This window comes from Pan paniscus, chromosome 10 (genome assembly GCF_029289425.2).
Source record: "Pan paniscus chromosome 10, NHGRI_mPanPan1-v2.0_pri, whole genome shotgun sequence".
In the NCBI taxonomy this organism is placed as follows: Eukaryota; Metazoa; Chordata; class Mammalia; order Primates; family Hominidae; genus Pan; species Pan paniscus.
Window position 1 is genome coordinate 29,864,646 of NC_073259.2, and position 24,191 is coordinate 29,888,836.

Consider the following 24,191-nt stretch of genomic DNA (forward strand, 5'->3'; position numbering starts at 1 on the left):
AGATCACACCACTGTACTCCAGCCTGAGCAACAGAGCGAGACTCTTGTCTCAAAAAAAAAAAAAAAAGGAAATGTTCCTTTTCAATTTGTATAATAGCCTAAGTATATGAAAGAACTTCATACTAAATTTAGAATTAGTGGGTTTAGAAGAGACACAAAATTGTCCCTAGATCCAATATTCTGAGCAGTTTATGATTATCATCTATATTGTTACTTTCAAAAGGTAACTTTTGTTTCACAAACTGGATACAAAGAAACACATGAACTCTTTACATTAAAATTGAGAAATTTATTTTTTTCCATGAAATAGTAAGCAGAATTAAAGAAATATACAGCTTAAAACAGTTGAAATGACCTTAGAATTTTAATGACAATTACACATTTATGGCCAAAGGAAAAAAATGAATAGTTTTTAATAATGAATTCACTTTAAAATGTTTGCTTAATAATTCATCTGAAATTACATGGATACAAGGATAACTGGGATCTGGGCACCTTGTAAAATAAAATAATGCCACTTTATCCTTCTCAAAAAAATTGTTATCCCAGTATAACAGTGGTGCGGTTCTGCTCCCCACTCACAGTAGCCACCGTTCTACCATTTACAAACGTGTCAAGTCAGTCTTCCTGATTTGTAAGGATGCCTATTTTGGTTCCACTTAAAAATATTTCCAGTAGGCAGTCAGAGAAAATAACTTATTTAGCCCCACTCAGAGTAGAGGATCAGTATGTCAACATATTGGTCGGTCATGGCTTTCTTCTCGTGCTCACTGAGGTCAAATTTCCTCATATAATTATAAATGTTAAAAGATAAAATTACATCTTCACAGCAGCCAAAAATTTATATATTTTTTATGTATTTACAATATTGTACATATTTACACGACCACATCAAATACTGAATTGTAGAAACAAGTGACTATCTATAAAGGCATTCATTTAATGCCCAAGCGTTATTTTTTTGTGCAAACGGAAACTTTTCTTAAACTTCTATTAGAAAGCTAAAGACAGTCAACGTTGCGAAGGCCACCATCCACGGTTAAAGAGCCAAACCTAAAACACACACACAAAGAAAAAAAGGTAATCTCAAAAGTTGCATTTATGTATAAAGGCCCCCAACCTTAAAATACTTTTCAGAGGAATAAATAGCTATTTATTTTTAAAGAGTTTAGGTAACTATGATTTGTTCTATTTCTTACTGGAACAGCATGGTATTATCATAAATACATGAAAAACCGATGTAATGATGTAATTAAGAAACTGTCAGTAAGAACTGAATAATTTCTTTCTGGTGGGGTGGGATTTATAAACTAAGATAGAATTGGGGCAGGGCACAGTGGCTCATGCCTGTAATCCCAGCACTTTGGGAGGCCGAGGCAGGCAGATCACTTGAGGTCACGAGTTTGAGACCAGCCTGGCCAATATGGCAAAACTCCTTCTCTACTAAAAATACAAAAATTAGCTGGGTGTGGTAGCGTGTGCCTATAGTCCCAGCTACTCGGGAGGCTGAGGCAGGAGAATTGCTTGAACCCGGGAGGCAGAGGTTGCAGTGAGCCGAGATCATGCCACCGCACTCTAGCCTGGGTGACAGAGTGAGACTTTGTCTCAAAAAAAAAAAAAAAAAAAAAGATACCGAGTTGGGAGTGTGACATACCCAAGGGAAGTTGAGAAATGAGACCTTGCTAGAACACAATGTTATTTTGGGGAGCAGTGGGAAGTAAAGTTGGGTGAACAGGCTGGAACCAGACTATTATACTCTTTGAATCGAAGTATAAATTTAGACTTGACTTTTTAGGTAACAGGAGTTTAGAAACTTTTGAGCCAAAGAAGTCATACGATTACATCAGTATTCTGAAAGATGATTTTGGCTGTAATACCCATGACAGATGGGAAGAGCTTGGGGTTAAGAAAAAAAATAGGTTATTACCATATATCACATATGAAAGGGAAAGGAGATCTGAATGAGGGTGACGAGGGGAAATATGGGAGCCAAACTTGTTGAGAGGGTATAAAGAAGATTAAGTGTCTAAAATAATTTATGTTTAAGGGAGTAGGAGAAAGGTGGTACCTTCGAACAGGATAAGGAGGGTAGAGAGAAAACTGAGTTGGGACAGATGATTTTAGATTCAAAAAAAATTTTGAAGTGATAGTGGGTTATCCACATGGAGACAGAGTAGTATAATACTCTGAACAAAATCTGGCTTCCATTACTAGTTTTGTCACTTAACATTTACGTTAAGATTATGCCATGTTATATCACCTATATATTGTCAAGAAACCTGCAAATAAAACACAGGAGGAACTGACTTACTAAATGTGGTTTAGGAAGTTGGGATTTTATTCCACAAGGCATAAGTAGTTAAATATAAAAGTTAAAAGCACATCTTTGGCTGGGCACGGTGGCTCACGCCTGTAGTCCCAGCACTTAAGAAGGCCGAGGCAGGTGGATCACGAGGTCAAGAGATTGAGACCATCCTGGCCAACATGGTGAAACCTTGTCTCTACTAAAAATACAAAAATTAGCTGGGCATGGTGGCGTGCACCTGTAGTCCCAGCTACTCGGGAGGCTGAGGCAGGAGAAACGCTTGAACTCAGGAGGTGGAGGTTGCAGTGAGCCAAGATCGCGCCACTGCACTCCCCCGCCTGGTGACACAGCGAGACTCCATCTCAAAAAAAAAAAAAAAAAAGCACATCTTTATAGTCTCTTCTACTTGGTGATCTTTAAGCCTAAAAGGATTTAGCTAAAGTTCTGAAGAAACTGTAAACTGGATACTATAAAAGTTAGATAATTACTATAAACAAGAAAAATATTTTTTAAAGTTAATGAGTAACTCCCCCAAAAATGAAAATTGAACAAACATATTAAACGATGTTTGACATCACTATAAACCACAGAAATATAAATTAAAATAAGATCTCGGTTTTTACTAAACAAATTGGCGAATGTTTAAAAGATGTTATACATTCAATGTTGCCAAATGCATAGGTTTTATCTGCTTAGGACTATAACATGCACCCTTTTAAAGAACAAAATTGGCCGGGTGCGGTGGCTCATGCCTGTAATCCCAGCACTTTGGGAGGCTGAGGCAAGTGGATCACCTGAGGTCAGGAGTTCAAGACCAGCATGGCCAACATGGTGAAACCCCAGCTCTACTAAAAATACAAAAAACTAGCTGGGTGTGGTGGTGGGCGCCTGTAATCCCAGCTACTCAGGAGGCTGAGGCAGGAGAATCACTTGAACCCGGGAGGCAGAGGTTACAGTGAGCTGAGATCACGCCATTGGACTCCAGCCTGGGCAACAGCGAAACTCCGTCTCGGGGGGGGGGGAAAAAAAAAAAAAGAATAAAATTAGTAAAACCCAACAAAATTGAAATTGACATACTCTCTGACCCAAAAATTCCATATCCTTTTTTTTTTTTGAAACAGGGTCTCACTCTGTCACCCAGGCTGGAGTGCAGTGGTGTGATCTCGGCTGACTGCAACCTCCATCTCCCAGATTCAGGTGATTCTCATGCCTCAGCCTCCCCAGTAGCTGGGATTACAGGTGTGCACCACCATGCCCGGCTAATTTTTGTATTTTTGGTAGAGACAGGGTTTTGCCATGTTGCCTAGGCTGGTCTTGAACTCCTGAGCTCAGGCAATCTGCCTGCCTTGGCTTCCCAAAGTGCTAGGATTACAGGTGTGAGCCACCGTGCCCGGCCAAATGTGAAATATTTTTATTAGCATTACAAGCGTTTGAGAACCTATAGAGGAGAACCTAAGGGCTTGAAAAAGAAAAGGTTCTATTACAGAGCCAAATATGACTTAATTTCTCTGAGGAATCAGGATAAGGAAAACTGCCATCCAAAAATTGCTTTATTGCCTCTGCAGGCTTTCAAATCAAGGCCTTATCTATTAGGATTTTGCAGATAATAAGCAGACACCTAACTCCTCAAAGTACTGCATTTACCTATGGCTTTCACCTGCAAGGAGGTGTGCAGAGGACCCTGTAAGCTACTCAGCACCAAAGTGCTGGTATCTTAAAAAGCAACTCTGATTCACCAAATTGAAAATTATGATTCCAATGAATTAAGTTATAAAAATAATGTAAATAGAGTTTGATCTTTACAAACTGATTCAAATAAGTAATTCGATTAACCAGTGCTTCTATAAAATGGAACTAATCAACCATTAAAAGGCATCACAGATAAACGATCATAGAGAGAAAAACATGAGTTCTGACTTTATGACCCTTTACCACTGCTGAATCTATTGATACAGGAAGATATAATGAATGAACTCAATTGCACAGAAAATCACAGTAATTATTTTTGCATTACTCACCTTTCTAAAATGTGGTTATTTTCAGCAAGTTCTTTAACCACCCCTTCCATCTCTTCCTTTAATTTCTTCATACTATTAAAATAAACAAGCACCTTTGCTCAAAAACAGTATGCAAATGTTTTAGAATGATGTTTATGTTTTATTTTCTTTTAACTGGTCAATAAATAACCTTATTAAACATTGTATTACAACAAACATAAAAAATTTCAAAATGTAAGAGCAAAAGCTCAAAATGCAATGAAAGCAAATGGAAACACTACAGTTTCCAAATGATGAGTTTCTTACCCAAGAGTCATTTCTACTAATGTGTTAGAACTTGGATAAATTGGGGTCATGGTATGTTTGATTCCACTGGAAGCTGTAAACATTTTCTGAGGCAGAGTTTCTTGTAACTGAAACATCAAAAAAAAAAAAAAAAAAAAAAGAAAACAACAACCCCACATTAATCACAGAACAAAAGTACTTACTACAGATCTGACATCAAGTGTTACAGCTTTTAATAAGTCCTTTAAAAAAACTTTAAATTTTGATTTCAAAACTATCAATGATACAATACTTAAATCAACACCCTTTTAAGAAAGAAACTTTTCTTACAGTTGATAAAAGGATGGTTTATCAGCTGTTTTTAGTTGTAAAACATCTACATTCTTAAAACTTGGCTCAAAATACATATTAAAAATTGGTGGGTGGAACTGAATGTAGGCACATTCTATCCCATTTCTCCCGTGTCAATCACTATCAGTTATAAACTGAGAAGAATTTTAATTTTTCCTTGACAGCTGTACCTACCTCATTAGTATATTCTTGATATTTTGATACTTCTTCTTCAATATCAAAACACTGATTAGTCAGAGATAATAACTGTTTCCTAAGATGAAGCATCTTTCTGAAAACCAAAAAGAATCAATTGATATGCAGTCTAGTGAAGCATTCTTACTTCAAATGTACATTTATATTGTGCAGTCAACCACTAATCACTCCAAAAGAAGTTTACTCACCTTATCCATTCTTCTGACTTATTCAAAAACGCCTCATACTTTTTAACACATTCATCTGTAAAGTGCGTCATAGCTTTTGTAGCATGGTAATACAGTTTTTGCCTGTAATTTAGAAATAATCAGAGGCTTAAACCAATGTCACTGTTTCTACTTTCAATATTTAGAAATTTTCAAATATATGAAATGTATCTTTCCTATAATGATTGTTGTGGCTTTAGAATATTTACAGGAGAAAGTAAACGTTTCTAAGATAGACATTATAGCAGCAAGAAGATAAAGAGAAGGTTCAAAATGGATGTAAAAAAAAATGCCTATTGAATGAGGTTAAAATTAAGATGGTAGTTAAGTCTGCCCTTGCCTAAGTGCTGTATTATCTGTACTTCTGTAATCAGAGCATATGAGGCAGAAGCTGACTGACTGAAATGGTAATCTTTCTCCCCCCTCCTTCTCCCATCATGGTAACTTCCCAATTAGGGAGCAGATGTGTGAACCTCAAAAATGTCTACATATTGTAACAATCCTGTAAAATCAAGATTAAAATGTATTTTTAAATTGTAATTAATTTCAACTTTAAGAAGAATCATATTAATAAAGATAACCAAAATAGCACCAAAAATAACTAACTATTAAACATAATCTGGATACTTACTTATCAAATTTGTGGATTTGTTCTTCATTATAAGCTAATCCTAGAAATAGGAAAATATATTACTGTTGTTAATATAGAATCATAATATTATACACAATGTATTTTCTTTTGAGATTATTGCTTCAAAAAGGCTAAGAGTCTGAAGCAGATGTCATAGATTTGTGGCTCATGGGTTACTTATGGCCCACAGATGCTTTTATTTGGTCTGTAAATAACAATGTAAAAAACAATTAACAGTTAACATTTAAAAATCAAGGTATTTCTAACAAATTCTGTATTTCTAGCTTTTTTTGAGAAATGGGAAGACTGGGCAATACCTTTGGTGAATATGAGTAGTGGCTCTCCCCTGTAGATGAGTCCCCACTGGCCAATCTCATTCCTTTCTGTTACCTGCCTGGCCTTTAGAGGTTCTGGTGTTCATGACCCTGATTTAAAGTATTCAAAAGGTTGATTTTAAGGATAGTTTTTTTTTTTTTTAACACAATCAACCTTTTTCCTGACAGAATCACATCTCTGAAAAAAACAGCTTAAGAAGCTACCCTTACAGATATACCAAATTAATTTAACTGAATTATAACTAATTACTAAGAGGGATTTATTAAATTAACAAATAGCAAATTTTACTTACTACGTTCTGCTTTGTCTTTTTTGAACTGATAGTAAATCTCTGTCATGCAATTTAACAGGACTTGTAGTTTTTCTACACTATTTAAGGAAGAAAAACTCAAATAAATTAACTGAGTCAATGTGAAAAAGGACATTAATAAGAGCAGAAACTACGCATAAAGCTATAACCTACTTTCTGTCTTTCGGATGAGTGCCTTCTTGATGTGCCCATCCGTCTGCCAGCGATCCACCTGGAGATAATCTGCTGTCGATATCCTGAAGACTGGTTTCTATTGTTCCCTGAGAACTGGAAAGCTAAATAAAACCAAAGGTTCAGATCCAGATTGCCAAAAGCCAGAAATGATCATCACAGTCCCATCAAAGTCTAAAGTCTGGACCACATTTCTTTTGTAGATTACTTCAATTCAAAGGCACAGTAATTATTTCCATTTTTAAATACAAAAGAGTTTCTTAGGTTGATTTCTACCAGGGGTACAGTATGATAATAAAACATGAGACCAGCAATAATACATCTTATAAAACATTTCATTCAGTAAACACCCTTCTAAAACCACATGTAAAATACTTCTAATCTTGTTTCCTTATCTGTAAAAAGTGGTTAATTCTCCATTTCATAACCCTGTTTTGAAAATTAAATAGAACCACTAGAATAGTTCCAAATATCACCTGTGTAGGCAGCAAGATTTGTGCTCTTCTTGTTTAGAGGCCAAACCAAAGCAACTCCTCTTAAAAACAGAAAATGAAAAGAAACCTCATCTAAGATTCTGTTCATTTTAAGCTTAGTAAGTTTATCACTTACCTACCACAGAAATGCATACAGTATTTGTAAAACTTATGAAGAAAGGATGAAGGTTAGACTTAAAGGATAAATATGTCCATATATTTTAAAGGTCCTGATACACACTATTGCCTTTCAAATAATGTTGTCAGTAGTAGCTGACATTGCCACTAGCAACAAACAAGGATGCCCTTTAAACCACACTCTTGTCAGCACTGGCATTATAATTTTTTAAGCCTTGATAATCTGAAAGACAAAAATAGTATCTTACTGTTATGCAATTTTTTCTTACTATTGGATTTGAGCATTTTTTCAAGAGTGTTTTCACCAGATATATTTTCTTCATTTATAAATTGTCTCTAAATGTTCTGTGCTCATCTATTTTTTGCAGATTGACTATTTTCCTTATCAATTTATATGAGTTATTTTTATAAAAAACCCTTTATCACATTTTCCCAACTTATTTGCATTCTAACATTTTTTAAACACGTACAGATCTTAAATTTTTATTTTATTTTTGAAACAGAGTCTCATTCTGTCGCCTAGGCTGGAGTGCAGTGGTGCAATCTCAGCTCCCGCAACCTCTGCCTCCTGAGTTCAAGCCATCCTCTCACCTTAAGCCTCCTGAGTAGATGAGATTACAAGTGCGTGCTATTGCGTCTTGCTAATTTTTTCTTTTTTTTCTTTTTTTTTTTTTGGTAGAGTTGGGGTTTCACCATGTTCCCAGGCTGGTCTTGAACCCCTGAGCTCAACCAGTCTACCCCCACCTTGGCCTCCCAAAGTGCTGGGATTACAGGTATGAGCCACTGTGCCCAGCTTAAATTTTTATATGATCAAATATATATCTCGGTTTTTATGCTTTATGTCTGTTTTAACATTAATGTTTAGAATGTGTTAAATTATACATCCAATATATGGAAAATAGTTTATGGAAAAAGTCATTTCTTACAGCATTACATAGAAGAGTGAAAAGCAAACTAAAGGACCAACAGTAGAGCAATAATAAGTAAGACTGTAATAAATCCACCGGCTGCAACATCATATCATTAAGAAAATGGTGTTACCAAAAAAACCTGGGAAATGCCTACACTATAATGGTATCCAAAAAGTAAAAATAACAACCATATGTTTGTAGAGTAACAGTCATTTAATAATACATATAAAAGAAAATGAAAACAGTGATTACCCAAATTTTAGCAGCATGAGAATCACCTGGAAGGCTTATTAAAAAGGGCCTTTGCTGGGTTCTGCCAGTGAGTTGCTGACTCAACACATCCGAGGTGGGGTCCCAAAATGTGCATTTCTAGTAAGTTCCCTTGTGAGGCTGAAGCTGCTGGCCCAGGAGCCACTCTTCTTTACTTTTTTTTTATTTTTTGAGACAAGGTCTCTGTCGCCCAGGCTGGAGGACAGTGGCATGATCTCGGCTCACAGCAACCTCCATCTCCCAGGTTCAAGTGATTCTCTTGCCTCAGCCTCCCCAGTAGCTGGGATTACAAGCGTCTGCCACTACGCCCGGCTAATTTTTGTATTTTTATTAGAGACAGGGTTTCACCATGTTGGCCAGGCTGGTCTCGAACTCCTGGCCTCAAGTGATCCGCCTACCTCAGCCTCCCAAAGTTCTGGGATTACAGGTGTGAACCACTGCGACCTGTGGCCCAGGAGCCACTCTGAGAAGCACTGCTGCAGGGCAATGGACAAAACTTTTAAGCATCATTTTTTGGGTGCATAATATATGTGGTATTTTTTCTACTTATAAATTTTACTTTTGTGGTGGGAAAAATGTCTGTAAAGTCTCCACTAGGAAGCCGGGCGCAGTGGCTCATGCCTGTAATCCCAGCACTTTGGGAGGCCGAGGTGGGCAGATCATGAGGTCAGGAGATTGAGACCATCCTGGCTAACACGGTGAAACCCCGTCTCTACTAAAAATGCAAAAAATTAGCCGGGCCTGGTGGTGGAAGCCTGTAGTCCCAGCTACTCGGGAGGCTGAGGCAGGAGAATGGCGTGAACCCAGGAGGCGGAGCTTGTGGTGAGCCGAGACTGTACCACTGCACTCCAGCCTGGGCAAAAGAGCAACTTCGTCTCCAAAAAAAAAAAAAAAAAAAAAAAAATTAGCTAGACGTGGTGGCGGGCGCCTGAAGTCCCAGCTCTCAGGAGGCTGAGGCAGGAGAATCACTTGAACCCAGGAGGTGGAGGTAGCAGTGAGCCGAGATTGCGTCATTGCACTCCAACCTGGCGAAAGAGTGAGACTCCATCTCAAAAAAAAAAGAAAAAGAGAAAAAATGATATCTACGGAAAAGTAATTGGCTTGAAGTGAGAAGTCCTGATGTCATAAGACTCCATTACCTCAAGCTATTTAGTCATCTATGCTTTCTCATAAGAAATCTTAATCTTGGCTGGGCAAGGTGGCTCATGCCTGTAATCCCAGCACTTTGGGAGGCCAAGGCGGGCGGATCACCTGAGGTTGGGAGTTCCAGACCAGCCTGACCAACATGGAGAAACCACTTCTCTACTAAAAATACAAAATTAGCTGGGCGTGGTGGCACATGCCTGTAATCCCAGCTACTAGGGAGGCTGAGGCAGGAGAATTGCTTGAACCCAGGAGGCGGAGGCTGCAGTGAGCCAAGGTCGCGCCACTGCACTCCAGCCTGGGCAACAAGAGGGAAACTCTGTTTAAAAATAAATAAATAAATAAAAAGAAATCTTAATCTCACAGGAATGTCATAAAAATGAGAAACATTTTGAGATCCCCAAAAGAAAATATATTAATTTTGATTTAAAGTGCTCAAACGATGCTGGCCCTGGAAATAAATGTCCACTAGGCCTATCAGCAGGTAAACCATGTTCTAAGGTGAAAACAGAGAAGAATATAAAACACTGACAGCAATATGGCTGCCTATATTTAAATGCAGACAAATACTGGGGAAGACTATTTTGTGCTTTCTGACTTTTAATCACCTTATTCTATAGCTATGGTTTTCAAACTTTCCTGACCACAACTCATAGTAAGAAACTCACTGTTTTAACTCAGTAACATTTAAAGTGTGTATATACCTGAATCCAAAGTTTCATAAACAATGATTTCCTTATTATATGTGACACATTCTGAGATTTTCTATTCTGTTCCACTGAAAAATACATTGCTGATTACAGGCACCCAACTTCATAACCTACTAGTTGTTCATTACTCATATTTTGAAAACCACTGTTTGAGATCTAAAACTGAGGAAAAGAAACAAACATCAGCCTAAGCTGGAAAGTGAAAAGGATATTGTATCAAGTTCCTTTCACTTTTAATTTAACATCCATTTTATGAAAGAATACTTCGAATACTAAAAGCTTGCAAGATTACAATATATTTATTTATTTGAGACAGTCTCAGCTCTGTCACCCAGGCTGGAGTGCAAGTGGCACGATCTCGGCTCACTGTAACGTTCGCCTCCTCGGTTCAAGTGATCCTCCTGTCTCAGCCTCCCAAGTAGCTGGGACCACAGGCATGCACCACCATGCCTGGCTAATTTTTTTGTATTTTTTGTAGAGATGGGGTTTCATCATGTTGCCCAGGCTGGTCTTGAATTCCCGGACTCAAGTGATCCATCCAACTCAGCCTCCCAAAGTGCTGGGATTAGAGGTGTGAGCCACCACACCCAGCCAAGAGTACAGTATTTTTATTTATCTCATTTAATTAGTACAACAACCCATAAGACGGGCAGGGTAAGAAATTGCTGATTTTAGAGAAAAAGAAACCAAGGATGCAAAGAACTAAAAGGCCTTGCTTAAGTAGCCAGTCATGAGTAGGCAGGTAAATGGGGCAGGTCTGGGAGTAGTAATCAGCTCTCACTGATTACTAATATATAAACCTGTGCACTTTTATAATACATTTTAATAAGAGATTCAGAGACTCCCAGAAATTCTATTGTATTTTTCAGCAGAGTAGAGACTTGTGTCCTAATTTCTTTTTCTAGCTATAGAAGTGATTACTGCCTTGAAGACCTCAAATCTTTCTTTCCTTTTTTATTTTAGAAAAAAATCTGATAATATTTTTCTAATTTAAATCTTTTTTTTTTTGAGATGGAGTTTCACTCTTGTCACCCAGGATGGAATGCAATGGTGTGATCTCGACTCACTACAACCTCCGCTTCCTGGGTTCAAGCAATTCTCCTGCCTCAGCCTCCCAAGTAGCTGGGATTACAGGTGCCCACCACCACACGCAGCTAATGACACGGGGTTTCACCATGTTGGCCAGGCTGGTCTCAAACTCCCGACCTCAGGTGATCCACCTGCCTTGGCTTCCCAAAGTGCTGGAATTACAGGCATGAGCCACCGCGCCCAGCCTAATTTAAATCTATTTCTAAACAAGCTCAAGCACTTTACATTCAACTGCATGTGAAATTACATTTATGAACTTGCTTTAACTGCCACAGCAAGAACACAAGAGCATTATGGATTTAAACACCGAGAGAGAGAGAGGCAGCGAGAGAGGTTTAAATTACAGTAGTCATTTGAATATGTTACAAAAAATTTCAAGGCAGTAAGATTATTTAATATTGTAAAGAAGTTTCTAAAGATGGGAAAAATTCTTTCTCTGCAGTGAGAAATATCATCTCTATAAGAAAGTTTATTTATTTAAATTATTTATTTTACAGACAAGATTTCGTGCAGTTGCCCAGGCTAGGGTGCAGTGGCACCATCATAACTCGTTGCAGCCTTTAATGCCTCAGCTCAAGTGATCCTCCTGCCTCCGCCTCCTGAGTAGTTGCGACTCTAGGTGTGTACTACCATGCCTAGCTCCTAAGAAAGTTTAAATCTAATAGTGCCAGCAAAGGAATAGGTTATGAGCTTACAAATTTCATAATTTTGTAAACACTTACTCTCAACAATTTGGTGTGTATGTCTGAAATTTCACCTAACTCTGCCGCTTCCAGGTTGATCTTCATCAACTTTTCATATCTGTATGAAAAGTCAAAAGAGAAAATTAAATGAGTATAATCAATACATAGTTTTAAAAAGATGTTTTATAAATAATAATTTGAGCTTTCATCATAACCATTTAAAAATAAAAAATTGATTCAAAGTCTATAAGCCAGCAGATTGTTAAAAAAAAAACCTGATGCCGGCCAGGTGCAGTGGCTCACGCCTGTAATTCCAGCACCTTGGGAGGTCAAGGTGGGAAGATCACGAAGTTAGGAGAGGGAGACCATCCTGGCTAACATGGTAAAACCCCATTTCTACTAAAAATACAAAAAAAAAAATAAGCCGGGCGTGGTGGCATGCACCTGTAGTCCCAGTTACTTGGGAGGCTGAGGCAGGAGAATCGCTTGAACCTGGGAGGCGGAGGTTGCAGTGAGCAGAGATTGCGTCACTGCACTCCAGCCTAGATGACAGAGTGAGACTCTCTCTCAAAAAAAAAAAAACCAAAAAAACAAAAAAACCTGATGCCTTCCTGAAGAAGGAATTTTATCTGCTTCTATTTTAAATTTGCAGATTAAGGGATGGATAAAACAGAAAAGACAAATTAATTTCAAATAATCTTATGTGAGGATAATAGTAAAAATACATTTCAGAATTAATGAAGGTCAATAGTGAATACTGATTTCATTTATTGTATTTCCTCTGCAGTACAAATAGTATATTCTAGAAAGAGGGCAGTTAAAAATATCATTCTGTTTCAAAACGTGTTCTCAGGAATAAGATTAACAAGTAAAAATAAACTAAAAGTAATTCCTATAATTCTAAAAATACTACTAAAAGGCTGTTCTAGAATACCTCTTCCTATTTCCTTTGTTGATTACAAGTTTCATATTTTCTTATTCACAGTTTCTGTTTTACAAGATAGAAATGAGATGTTTTTCCCACTACCTTTTCCTACCCAATGGCTGGGAGGAAATGCCACTAAGAGATGGTGTTCACTTCTTACCAAGAAAACTGGCATTTTTGCCTTTGTGATGATAAAGTAATCACTAATCTAAGGCTGATCTTTATTTTATTTTGTTGTTTGAGATGGAGTCTCACTCTGTCACCAGGCTGGAGTGCAGTGGCATGATCTCAGCTCACTGCAACCTCTGCCTTCTGGGTTCAAGCGATTCTCCTGCCTCAGCCTCCCGAGTTGCTGGGACTACAGGCGTGCGCCAGCACGCCCAGCTAATGTTTGTATTTTTAGTAGAGACGGAGTTTCACCATGTTGGCTAGGATGGTCTCCATTTCTTGACCTCGTGATCCACCTGCCTTGGCTTCCCAAAGTGCTGGGATTACAGGCATGAGCCACCGTGCCAGGCCGCTGATCTTTAATAGAAACCCTAGCATAGCATGCCATATTGTGCCAAGGATAACTAAGTCATTTAAACAGAAATGGAACATTTAATAATTTAACCCCTATTAGTAAGGAAGTAGTCTACTCACACTTTCACAGTTTTTTCAATGTTTCTGATACAGAAATCCAATGTGATCACAACTTCTGTCTTTTTGTGAACAGTTTCATTGTAATCATCTTTAATTAATTCACTAAAAAAAGAAAATTATTCTAATTAGTTTATCTAAGGAGTTATTTTTTCTTATCTATCACTAATTATACTGCAGTACTACAGTTCAAAAACATTTTATAACAATATTCATGATATTCGTCAATTCACACTTTTTGAAACATTATTATTATAAGCATTTCTGTGATCCTGATGTATTAGGGAACTCATATTTTCACAAACCATTACTACTTAGGTTAACAGTTTAAAAACCTAAGGTATTAAAATTACATTAAGGAGTAAAAACTAATCTACAATTACACAAATAGTTTGTAGAGCATTACAGTTTATACCACCAGAATTAATTTTTACTACTCAGAGTAGACTACTGTCTGATTTATACTTTAAAACAATTACAGGTTGACTATCTCTTATCTGAAATGCTTGGGACCAGAAGTGTTTTTCAGATTTTGGATTTTGGGATATTTGCATATATACATACTGGTTAAGCATCCCTAATCTGAGAATCCAAAATGTTCCAATGAGTATTTCCTTTGAGCATAAACTTTGAGCAAAAAGATTTGACTTTTGGAATATTTTTTATTAGGGATGCTCAACTTGTGATGTCATCTGAAGAAGGATGACACAGTAAGAAATATATAATTGAAGGGCTTTTGATCTACATCAGGGATCAACAAACTAAGACTTGAGGCCTGCTTTTTGTATGGCCCATGAGCTAACATTACACTTTTAAAGATTGTAAAAACAAAGAAGAGACCATATGCAGCTCACAAAGTCTAAAATATTAGACTGATCCTTTAAAGAAAATGTTTGCCAACAGTGGTTTACATTAAAACTATTTTCTCATGACTTATTGGACTATAAACTAATAAATAAAAGGAATAAAAGCTTCATGGATCAGCAATGACGATAGATAAGAGAAAATAAAAACTGTTAGTACACAGAGATTTTTCCAGAAACCAGTAAAAACAAGGAAGCTTCTTAGTGGAAACAGAAAAGCATAGGCTTAGGAACTAAGATATGTGAACACAGTGAAAAAGATAAACACAAATTTATGGGTTTCATATAATGCTAACAGAAAAAAAAAGGAGCCTAAAAAGAGTGATGAAATGCTTCATACACACTTTTGCAAGACGGGGTGGGTATGAGGTAGGCATACATAAACTGTCAAAAGCATTACAGTCCAAGGGCACATACATAGTGACATGAGTGCAGAAAACAAACTTCTTAACATCTGTCGGCCACAAGGCCATCATGATGTGTACGCAAAATTCAAAAGCTTTGAATGTGTAGAAACAAGCATAATTTCCAAAAGAGATAATGTATTTTCCATTTTTTTCAGATGGAAAGATGACATCTATAAATCATGAAAGTAAAAAACAGGTAAAAATTACATCCATCTTACATTTCTTAGAGTCACTTTCAGGAAGAAACTACTTAAACTAGATGACCAGTTATTCTGAACTAGAATAACTATATTAAGCGATCTAGTTTTAAAAAATTAGCTTTTAAATTGCTTGTTAGATTATATATTCATATTGTGTAATTTCATTTATATGAAATGTCTGGAACAGGCAAACAGTATATTAGTGGTTGCCTAGGGCAGGGCTGTTTAGGCGGAAATGGAGAGTGAATACTAATGGATGCAGAGATACTTTCTGGGGTGATGAAAATGTTCTAAAATTAGTGATGATGGCTGCACAACTCTGAACATAATAAAAACCATTAAACTGTATGCTTAAATGCATGAGTTATATAGTATATGAATTATATCTCAATGTTGTGAAGGCTGGGTGTGGCTCATGCCTATAATCCCAGCTGAGGCGGGCTGATTGCCTGAGCCCAAGAGTTTGAGACCAGCCTGGGCAACATAACTAGACCCCCATCACTAAAAAAAAAAAAAAAAAAAAAAAATTAGCTGGGTGTGGTGGGGCATGCCTGTAGTCCCAGGTACTTGGGAAGGTGAGGTGGTAGGATCACTTGAGGCCAGGAGTTTCAGGCTGCAGTGATCTGTGATTGTGCCACTGCACTCCAGCCTGGGTGACAGCGAGACCCTGTCTCAAAAAGAAAAAAAAAAAATACTGTGTGATAAAAAAGGACTGTGTACTTCATTTGGGAAAATGGTAGGAAATTAAGGAAGACTTTGAGGACTTAAATGCTAGAAAGTACAGATTGTACTGAATTCTAACAAGCCAAAGACTTCTAACATAGTTAAATGACAACCAACTACTCAAGGTCCTAGGAAAAGAAATGCATTTGCCGTCACATCCTATAGCGTGGTGTAAGTTTTAAAATTCAGATACTATTTGTTCTGTCTCACAAGGTCATTGTAGGACTCATGAAAAATGAGCTGCTAAATGTTTTATAAACTAAATGTGAAACAAATGTATTATAATAAAAATCAAGCACCTAACCTAACTAGTTTGAAGAGAGAAAATATCAATGATGGGGCAAGGTCTACATGAAAATCAATTTCAAAATTTCAATCTATTACTTACATCAGCCATCGTATCCCCTTTCGCATTAATTCCTGATAAAGCAGTAAGGTACTGGCAATTCTGCAGGCATAACACACAACCCCTGTTATTGCCTAATAAAGAAATAAAATGTCAATATTTGGTGCTAATTGTGGTATAGGGTAAGAAAAACTTTTACACAAAATTATTCAAGCTTACACATTTTTATCAGGTTAATTAAAAACACAATAAACCACCAATTTCTAAGAGTTAAAAATAGATATAAATATAATAAATATGTTATCCTTAACATTATCTAAACATGCACTATCTCAATGGAGAGAATTTTCTTATATAATGAATTCAAGAAAGGATAAAAAGTAAAAAAGAAAGACCACAAAATAACTTGGAAAGGGTATCAATTTAAGTGAATAATTTCCTAAGTCATATAGACATACATGAAGACACAATACATGTTATTGCTTCCACTATTGATAGGATACATTAAATTCAGATGTTTACATAGTAATTAAATTAAATACTAACCTTAGCCATGCTAGCATCCCCGTCTAAATCATAACGTGGATGTACTTTAGGGAGGGAAACTGAAATATGAAGTAAAATAAAATGAGAAAGAAAACTTTTTGAAAAAATCACTTTATCCTTTATAGAGCAAACACAATGTCTAAATTAAACATTAGTGGCAAAATCTGTAATGTAGTTTTCGTGATTAAAAAAACACTACTTCAAACAATAATGCTCATTCTCTAACAAATTACCTCAAATATTTCTAAGGAGTTTCATTTTTTCCTTAAATATACACCAACACAATGAGTCCAATGCTTCTCTTTAAATCTACATCAAATCCCAACCTTCAAATAAAACTGTAAAATTCTGGGTGATCCATTTTTTTTTCTACCAGTAGAATGAGTAATTTAAAAGATTCTAAAAATGCAGATCTAATTTTTCTTAGACTCTAAAGCTTGGCACAATGTTCTACACATACTGCACACAAAAAATATTGGCTGAAATTTATGATATAAAAGGTAATTTTGAGTGTTAGCAAAACACTTTTTAAAGAGAGTTACAGTGAAACGTATGACAAATGATTTTATCGTTTTAGGAAACAAAATATTTGAAGTCAAATCATGTCTACAAGGCTTTTTCAATTTTACAATTACTCTCTTTCAACTATAGTAATTTATAAAATTTTAATATTTATGAAAGCTCTACACTAATATTATCATCAGCTTTATAAGGATGACAATCATTTCTACAATGACAGACTTTGTGGATTTTTTTGTTTTTGAGACAGGGTCCCACACTGTCTCCCAGGCTGGAGTGCAGTGGTGCAATCTCGGCTTACTGCAACCTCTGCCTCTTGGGCTCAAGCGATCCTCCTACCTCAGCCTCCCATGCAGCTGGGACTACAGGTGCAAGCCACCATGCCCCACTAATTTTTGTTTTATTTTTTGTAGAGACAAGGTCTCACTATGTTGCCCAGGCTGGCTGTATTTTTCTAATGGCTAGTAAGAACGACAAGAAAAATCCCAACTTACTTTTTTCATATATTAATCCTATGGTATTCAGAGGTTCCCGGCTTACTACAAATATAGGGTTTTCCTCAGTAGTTTTAGGGAAATGTTGTGCCAGCCTTCCAGGTTCTAAGACTAAGCGTCGCCCTTCATAGATAAGTTCTTGATTTGAAGAAATAATTTTGGTTTGTTTATATACCAGTTCATGAAATATAGTAGCACTGTGTGAGAAAAATTCAAAAGGACACTATAACTGGGGATAAAGTGAGAGGCAAAATATTTTAAATGAGTGCAACAACATCCATTTCTAACTCATATCCCTAATATCATAACCAGTCCATATAAACTTGCTTTGTTAATGTGGATACTACAAACTCCATTCCATATAACCTGTCCATACAGTAAGCAATTCTAAAGTATTTTTATGTTTGGATACCTGTGTAATATACAGGATTCTTAATATTTTCTTTCCTCTGTGTGTGTGTGTGTGTGTGTGTGTTTATGTGAGACAGAGTTTCGCTCTGTTGCCCAGGATGGAGTGCAGTGGCATGATCTTGGCTCACTGCAGCCTCCGCCTCCTGGATTCAAGCGATTCTCGTGCCTCAGCCTCCTGAGTAGCTGGGATTACAAGCATGCACCACCACACGCAGCTGATTTTTGTATTTTTAATAGAGACAGGGTTACGCCATGCTGGCCAGGCTGGTTTCGAACTCCTGGCCTCAAGTGATGCACCTGCCTCGGCCTCCCAAAGTGCTGGGATTACAGGTGTGAGCCACTGTGCCTGGCCAAGATTATTAATATTTTCAAATAGAGAACCAACATAGCAGAGCGGTTTAGAGCACTGACTTGAATCAGATACATGGGTTCAAATCTCAGCTCTTCCACTAACTTCCTATAAAACCGTAAGTGACTTAACTCCTCTGCACTGTTTCCTCATCAGTAAAATGGAAATAATAACAGTACCCACTTCACAGAATTGTTGTGAGGATTAAATGGCTTAAATATGTAAAGAACCAAGAACAGCACTTGTTATGTGACTATATGTTTGTTAAATACATTAATAAAACTAGGTATTTTCAAAATGATGCTTTGGGGGAAAAGACAGCTTCCCCATGAATAGATCAATGACATCAAAAGAAATGTTTCAGCAGCAATATTGTAATTTGGCTCTACAAGCCTCCACTGTGTGACCTTTTAAAAATTTTTTGTTTTTAATTTTTGTGTGTACATAGGAAATGTATATATTTATGAGGTACATGAGATGTTTTGTTACAGACATGCAATACATAATAATCACACCATGGAGAATGGGGTATCCATCCAGTCAAGCATTTATCTTTTGTGTTACAGAAAATCAAATTATATTTTTTTAGCTATTTTAAAATGTACAATTAAGTTATTATTAACTATAATCACACTGGGTGAGCTTTTTACAAAACATTGACATCACTGTAGATTCACATGCAGTTCTAAGAAATGATGAAGAGAGACACCATATATTCTTCTCCCAGCTTCCCCCAATGGTGACATCCTGCATATAGCAAAGCATCACAACCAGCTATTAACATTGATACACTCAACTTACTCAAATTTCCCCAGTTTTACATGCAAGTATATGTATGTGTACAGTCATGCATTGCTTAATGATGGGAATAGTTCTAAAAACTGCATCATTGTGTGGACATCATAGAGTATATTTACAGAAAACTACATGGTATAGCCTTCTACACACCTAGGCTATATAGGGTAGCTAGCCTACTGCTCCTAGGCTACAAACCTGTACAGCATGCTACTGTACTTAATACTGCAGGCAGCTGTAACATAATTAGAAACAGTATTTGTATATCTGAACATGTCTAAACATAGAAAAGGTACAGTAAAAATATGATATTATAATCTTACGGAACCAGTGTTGTATATATGGTCCATCATTGACCAAAACTTTATATGCAGTTTTATCACATGGGTAGTTTTTTTTAATCACATGGGTGTAATGTGTTTTTGTTTACATAAAACAAACACTGATTATTTTTCCGGAGCCAGGTGCTTTAACCATTATTATGGTTAATAGTAACCATATTATCTGCATAGGGTTATCATAGGCAAATAACCATGCTAACGATGAAGACTTAGGCTTTGATATTTTAACATGGCAGGATAGTACACTTAGCAAAACCTGGCTCGTTTATTGGTAGATGCCATTTGTGGTTATGTGATTATGTAACTTGAAAGAAGGCACAGCAATGAAAGTACTTTTGTAAAACTTACAGTTTAAGAAACAAGCTAATTTAACTATAAATTTTAGAATTATCAATCCTTTTACTCCAAAAATAAGTGAAAAGGAATTTACTAAGCACTTAAATATAATTTTCCATGTGGGAAATGGGTACTTTTGGTGAAGCTGAGGCATCTTTTCTATTTCTTTTCCTAACTTAGGAAAATATTATATAACAGAACATGTTGATATAAGAAGAAAATAGAGATACTTACGTATTATAGCTATGAATATAAATCTTATGAGCTGTCATTTGTTGTAGCGAAAAAATATGAATTACCATTCGGTGAAGTATATCACTAGTTTCTGCAAAAAACTGGTCAAAACCCCAACACTTTTCCTGATCTGCTTCAAGGATGTTTGCAAGAACAGGGGTAAGTAGAACCTGAAGACCCCTAAAATAGTATTGAAAAGTTACTTGAAGAGTGAATATATCATATTCTGTCTAGGTTAAAAAATCATAGTATTTACCAGCAAATCAAAGGAACTGTCATTATTACTATATTAGATTAATTTAAAAAATTTAAAATCTGTCAACTTTTCAGAAAGCTAGGTAACCTTCATTTAATGCCACTCATCAATGAATAAGGAATTATAGCTTTTTTTCTTCTAGAAATGGGGTCTTGTTATGTTGCCCAGGTTGAAGTGCAGCAGCTATTCACAGATGCTTTATGCATTGCAGTCTCAAACTCTGGGGCTCAAGTATCCTGTCTCAGCTTCCTGAGCAGGTGGGATTATAGGTGTATGCCACCGTGCCAAGACCCATTACATTTCTGGTAGTTGTTTTCACGGCTGATTTGTAGTACTTAGAGTTCTTACTATTTAAAACAAGAAAATTATATAATATACTTTCTGGCATCTAAGCAATTTTTCTCAAAGAATTTATAACTTGGTATGCTAAAGACTGATTCGATAGATAATGCCTGTTACCCTCCAGAAATACGCTGCAGTTCAGATCATCAGATTTTTTTGATTCTGAGTTTTGGCAATATAATTATTTACCAGCAAGTGTTCATTTTCTGAGCCCTTTACACTTTATCAGTTTTGCCTGAGATCCCCAAAATGAGTATTTCCTAAATAAAAATTTAACACAAATCACAGTTATAATATTAAATTTCTACTCTCCAACACAATGAATTTCTCTTAGTAATCTAGTTACATGACAATTTCATTTTGGAAACTTTTTAAAATAACACACACACAAAACTGTTAACAATAGTGGTTTTTGAAAATGATTTCAGCATTGGAACTCTTGGTTTAAATGAATTTTCACAGAACCCAACATATAAAATGATAAGTGATATTTTATTAGCTTGTTATATATATTTATTTATTTAAAGTCATACAAAAAGCACCCACAACTTAAAACAGGTGTTAAGCCACTAATTCATAACTTGTGTCCAATTAAGGATTATATAACTACCACACTCAAGAAAAATGGAAGCTAATTCAGTAATCACAGATACTAAATACCGATGCATGTCTTGGCTTTGTTTCCAGAGTGAAATACAAAATAATTTACTTTCTACTTTTAATTTCTTTTACCTTAATTCTTTCTTTGTGGTAACAGGATTCTTAAATGACAATATAATTTTTTTGATTTCTGTCTGTGACATTAAACAAGACCCATATGAACATTTGAAATGCTAAAAAGTACAAAAAACTATTATTTCTCACCCTTTGAATAATTTGAATTTTTTAAAATGAAGATAATACTAAATCTCTTCATTGTTTGCTTTTTACAACTCCAGTTGAGAAATTTACTCATATCTAATCCACTATTTGTTATCCATCAATATGGAGGTCATTACAAAAGATACTAAGGTCCTGAGCATGATCCCTACACTGGGAAGAATTCCAAGACCAGTGATTACCAATCTCAAAAATGTATGCCCTGTGTCCTAATGAAGATCTGGGGAAATTATTCATATAGCAGAGAATAAATCTTTTCACCACCACAAAGACAAAAATCATTTATCAAAGCACATGCTTTGACAATATCTAATTAAAATAAAATCAAACTACACTTCAGTATTTGAGTATCTGTGGTTTTAGGCAACAAAGATTTCAAACACCAAAGTGCAAAAGATGAGAATTAGGTACACCATACTTACCGAGAAAGACTGCAAGAAACAGGCATGTCTCCACTCCAGTCAATTGGTCCATTTTCTGCTTTCTGTACTCCAGATATTGCACCAGAAGGCTTTCCTGTAATTATTTTATACCTTGGGAGGAACAAAAGCAGAATAAAATAAGCAGTTCATTTTTGCATGACTTATTAATGGGCTTTGCAAAAGTATTTCCTCAATTGCACCTACAATTATCTACTAGATGAAACTTTGTGATTGATGCTCACAGGATCCATAAAACAATCAAAATATTTTGAATCTGACTGACTGAAGTACAATAGTGGTTGTATGGTTATTTATATATGCCATAATTAATTTTCATTTGAGATCTCACAGTGCTTTATAACAGCATCTTGATGTTCACAACAAAAATATTAATTTTTCCATCTGAAAAAACTGAGCAAACACAAAATAAGTTGTGTCACAGAATGTCTCTAGACCATGAAAAAAAGCATATAATCCATCTTACCCATATTATCCAAAGGCACAACTAAAGTTTCTGCAGAATGAATAGTATTCTTTAAAACAAAAAAGATTATACTATATAGAGCACAGTATCAGATTCTTTGCACATTGGAAAACACACATTTGCACATTTTGGAAAAAGCACATTTGTTTAACATTAAAGTAAATGTGCTTTGAGCAAATTAATTATTTTTTTAAAAAACAGAACAAACCACCACAACTGATTTAGACCATTTGCTGCTTCCTCAGCAGTGGCAGCCAGGATTTCTGCCTTAAGAGATTTTTCAAAGAGGAAATTAATGTGAAAAATAAGGTGTGTTCATGTGACAACTATCTAAGAAGTAAGTGCACATGTGTGGGATTAATGCAAAAGAGAAGTGAATAGAATAAATGGCAAAAGTCTTAAGGGAATGCTTACAAGTTTTAAAAAAGTTTAATTTTGATAAGATCCACATATAAGTACATTCATAACATGCAAATGAGATGCTGAGGAATCAGCACTACTATAATGTTGGATGAATATATCTTTCATTAGTAAAGTAAAACAATTATTATTACTGAGTACTTCAATCACCTCTGAACATTCTTTAGCATCAATGTTCATAAAAAGTTGAGTTTCTGTGCTAATAAAATAAAATTCTTCTAATGGTATATCTGCCCACAAGGGTGTCAGATAAAATCATCAGGTATTCCTAGCTGCTTATGAGTCACACGTTTCCTTTATTAGTGAGCAGCACACACTTTTATTTAAACCATTTTTAGGGCAGCAAGAAATGCTGACATTGCTTTAAAGGCTGATACTATCTAGGATGAAAAAAGTATGATTAACTGTTAGGCACAATTTATGTGTAATGAGAAAAACACAAATTATCAGTTTTTATTAATGAAGAGATTTCATTAAAAGGGCAATGACATAAAGCAGGCTCAATAGGATGCTATGCCAAAATCATCAGTACAGTTAAATAGGTGTCTTTTTCCCATAAATATGTACACTGTCCTTGCTGGAAAACACTTAAATACCCAAGTTATAGAAAAAGTAATTGTACCATCTGAATTTGTTTTACTTCCTCCAACCAACAAAAGGAAAAACATGCTTCTCCCTCAATTTTTTGAGAAGAGATTAGATAATTATATTTTTACAGTTGTGATTATTACTTTAAGTCAGGTTTGCTTCATAAAAGATAGGGCCAGGCTGGGTGCGGTGGCTCATGCCTGTAATGCCAGCACTTTGGGAGACCAAGGCGGGGGGCAGATCACTTGAGGCCAGGAGTTCAAGACCAGCCTAGGCAACGTGGTGAAACCCATCTCTACTAAAAATACAAAAATTAGCCGGGCATGGTGGTGGGTGCCTGTAATCCCAGCTATTCGGGAGGCTGAGGCAGGAGGATTGCTTGAACCTGGGAGGTACAGGTTGCAGTGAGCTGAGATCAGGCCATCGCACTCCTGCATGGGCAACAGAGTGAGACTGTCTCAAAAAAAC

General features: G+C 36.1%; 1 protein-coding gene across 1 annotated transcript in view; it reads right to left on the bottom strand.

Moving 5' to 3' along the window:
• Positions 1–268: 268 nt before the first annotated feature.
• The window catches only part of TBK1 (TANK binding kinase 1), a 50,636-nt gene continuing 26,713 nt past the window's right edge, over positions 269–24,191 (bottom strand). The window contains exons 7-21 of the mRNA XM_034935515.2: positions 22,232–22,342; positions 20,333–20,512; positions 17,867–18,063; positions 16,854–16,912; positions 16,350–16,441; positions 13,772–13,873; positions 12,244–12,322; positions 6,770–6,891; positions 6,599–6,675; positions 5,971–6,010; positions 5,322–5,423; positions 5,113–5,209; positions 4,609–4,715; positions 4,324–4,395; positions 269–1,053 (exon numbers count right to left, since the gene is read on the bottom strand). Coding sequence (XP_034791406.2) covers positions 1,002–1,053; positions 4,324–4,395; positions 4,609–4,715; positions 5,113–5,209; positions 5,322–5,423; positions 5,971–6,010; positions 6,599–6,675; positions 6,770–6,891; positions 12,244–12,322; positions 13,772–13,873; positions 16,350–16,441; positions 16,854–16,912; positions 17,867–18,063; positions 20,333–20,512; positions 22,232–22,342 — 1,489 coding nt within the window. The 3' untranslated portion in view covers positions 269–1,001. The remainder of the gene's footprint in view (positions 1,054–4,323; positions 4,396–4,608; positions 4,716–5,112; positions 5,210–5,321; positions 5,424–5,970; positions 6,011–6,598; positions 6,676–6,769; positions 6,892–12,243; positions 12,323–13,771; positions 13,874–16,349; positions 16,442–16,853; positions 16,913–17,866; positions 18,064–20,332; positions 20,513–22,231; positions 22,343–24,191) is intronic.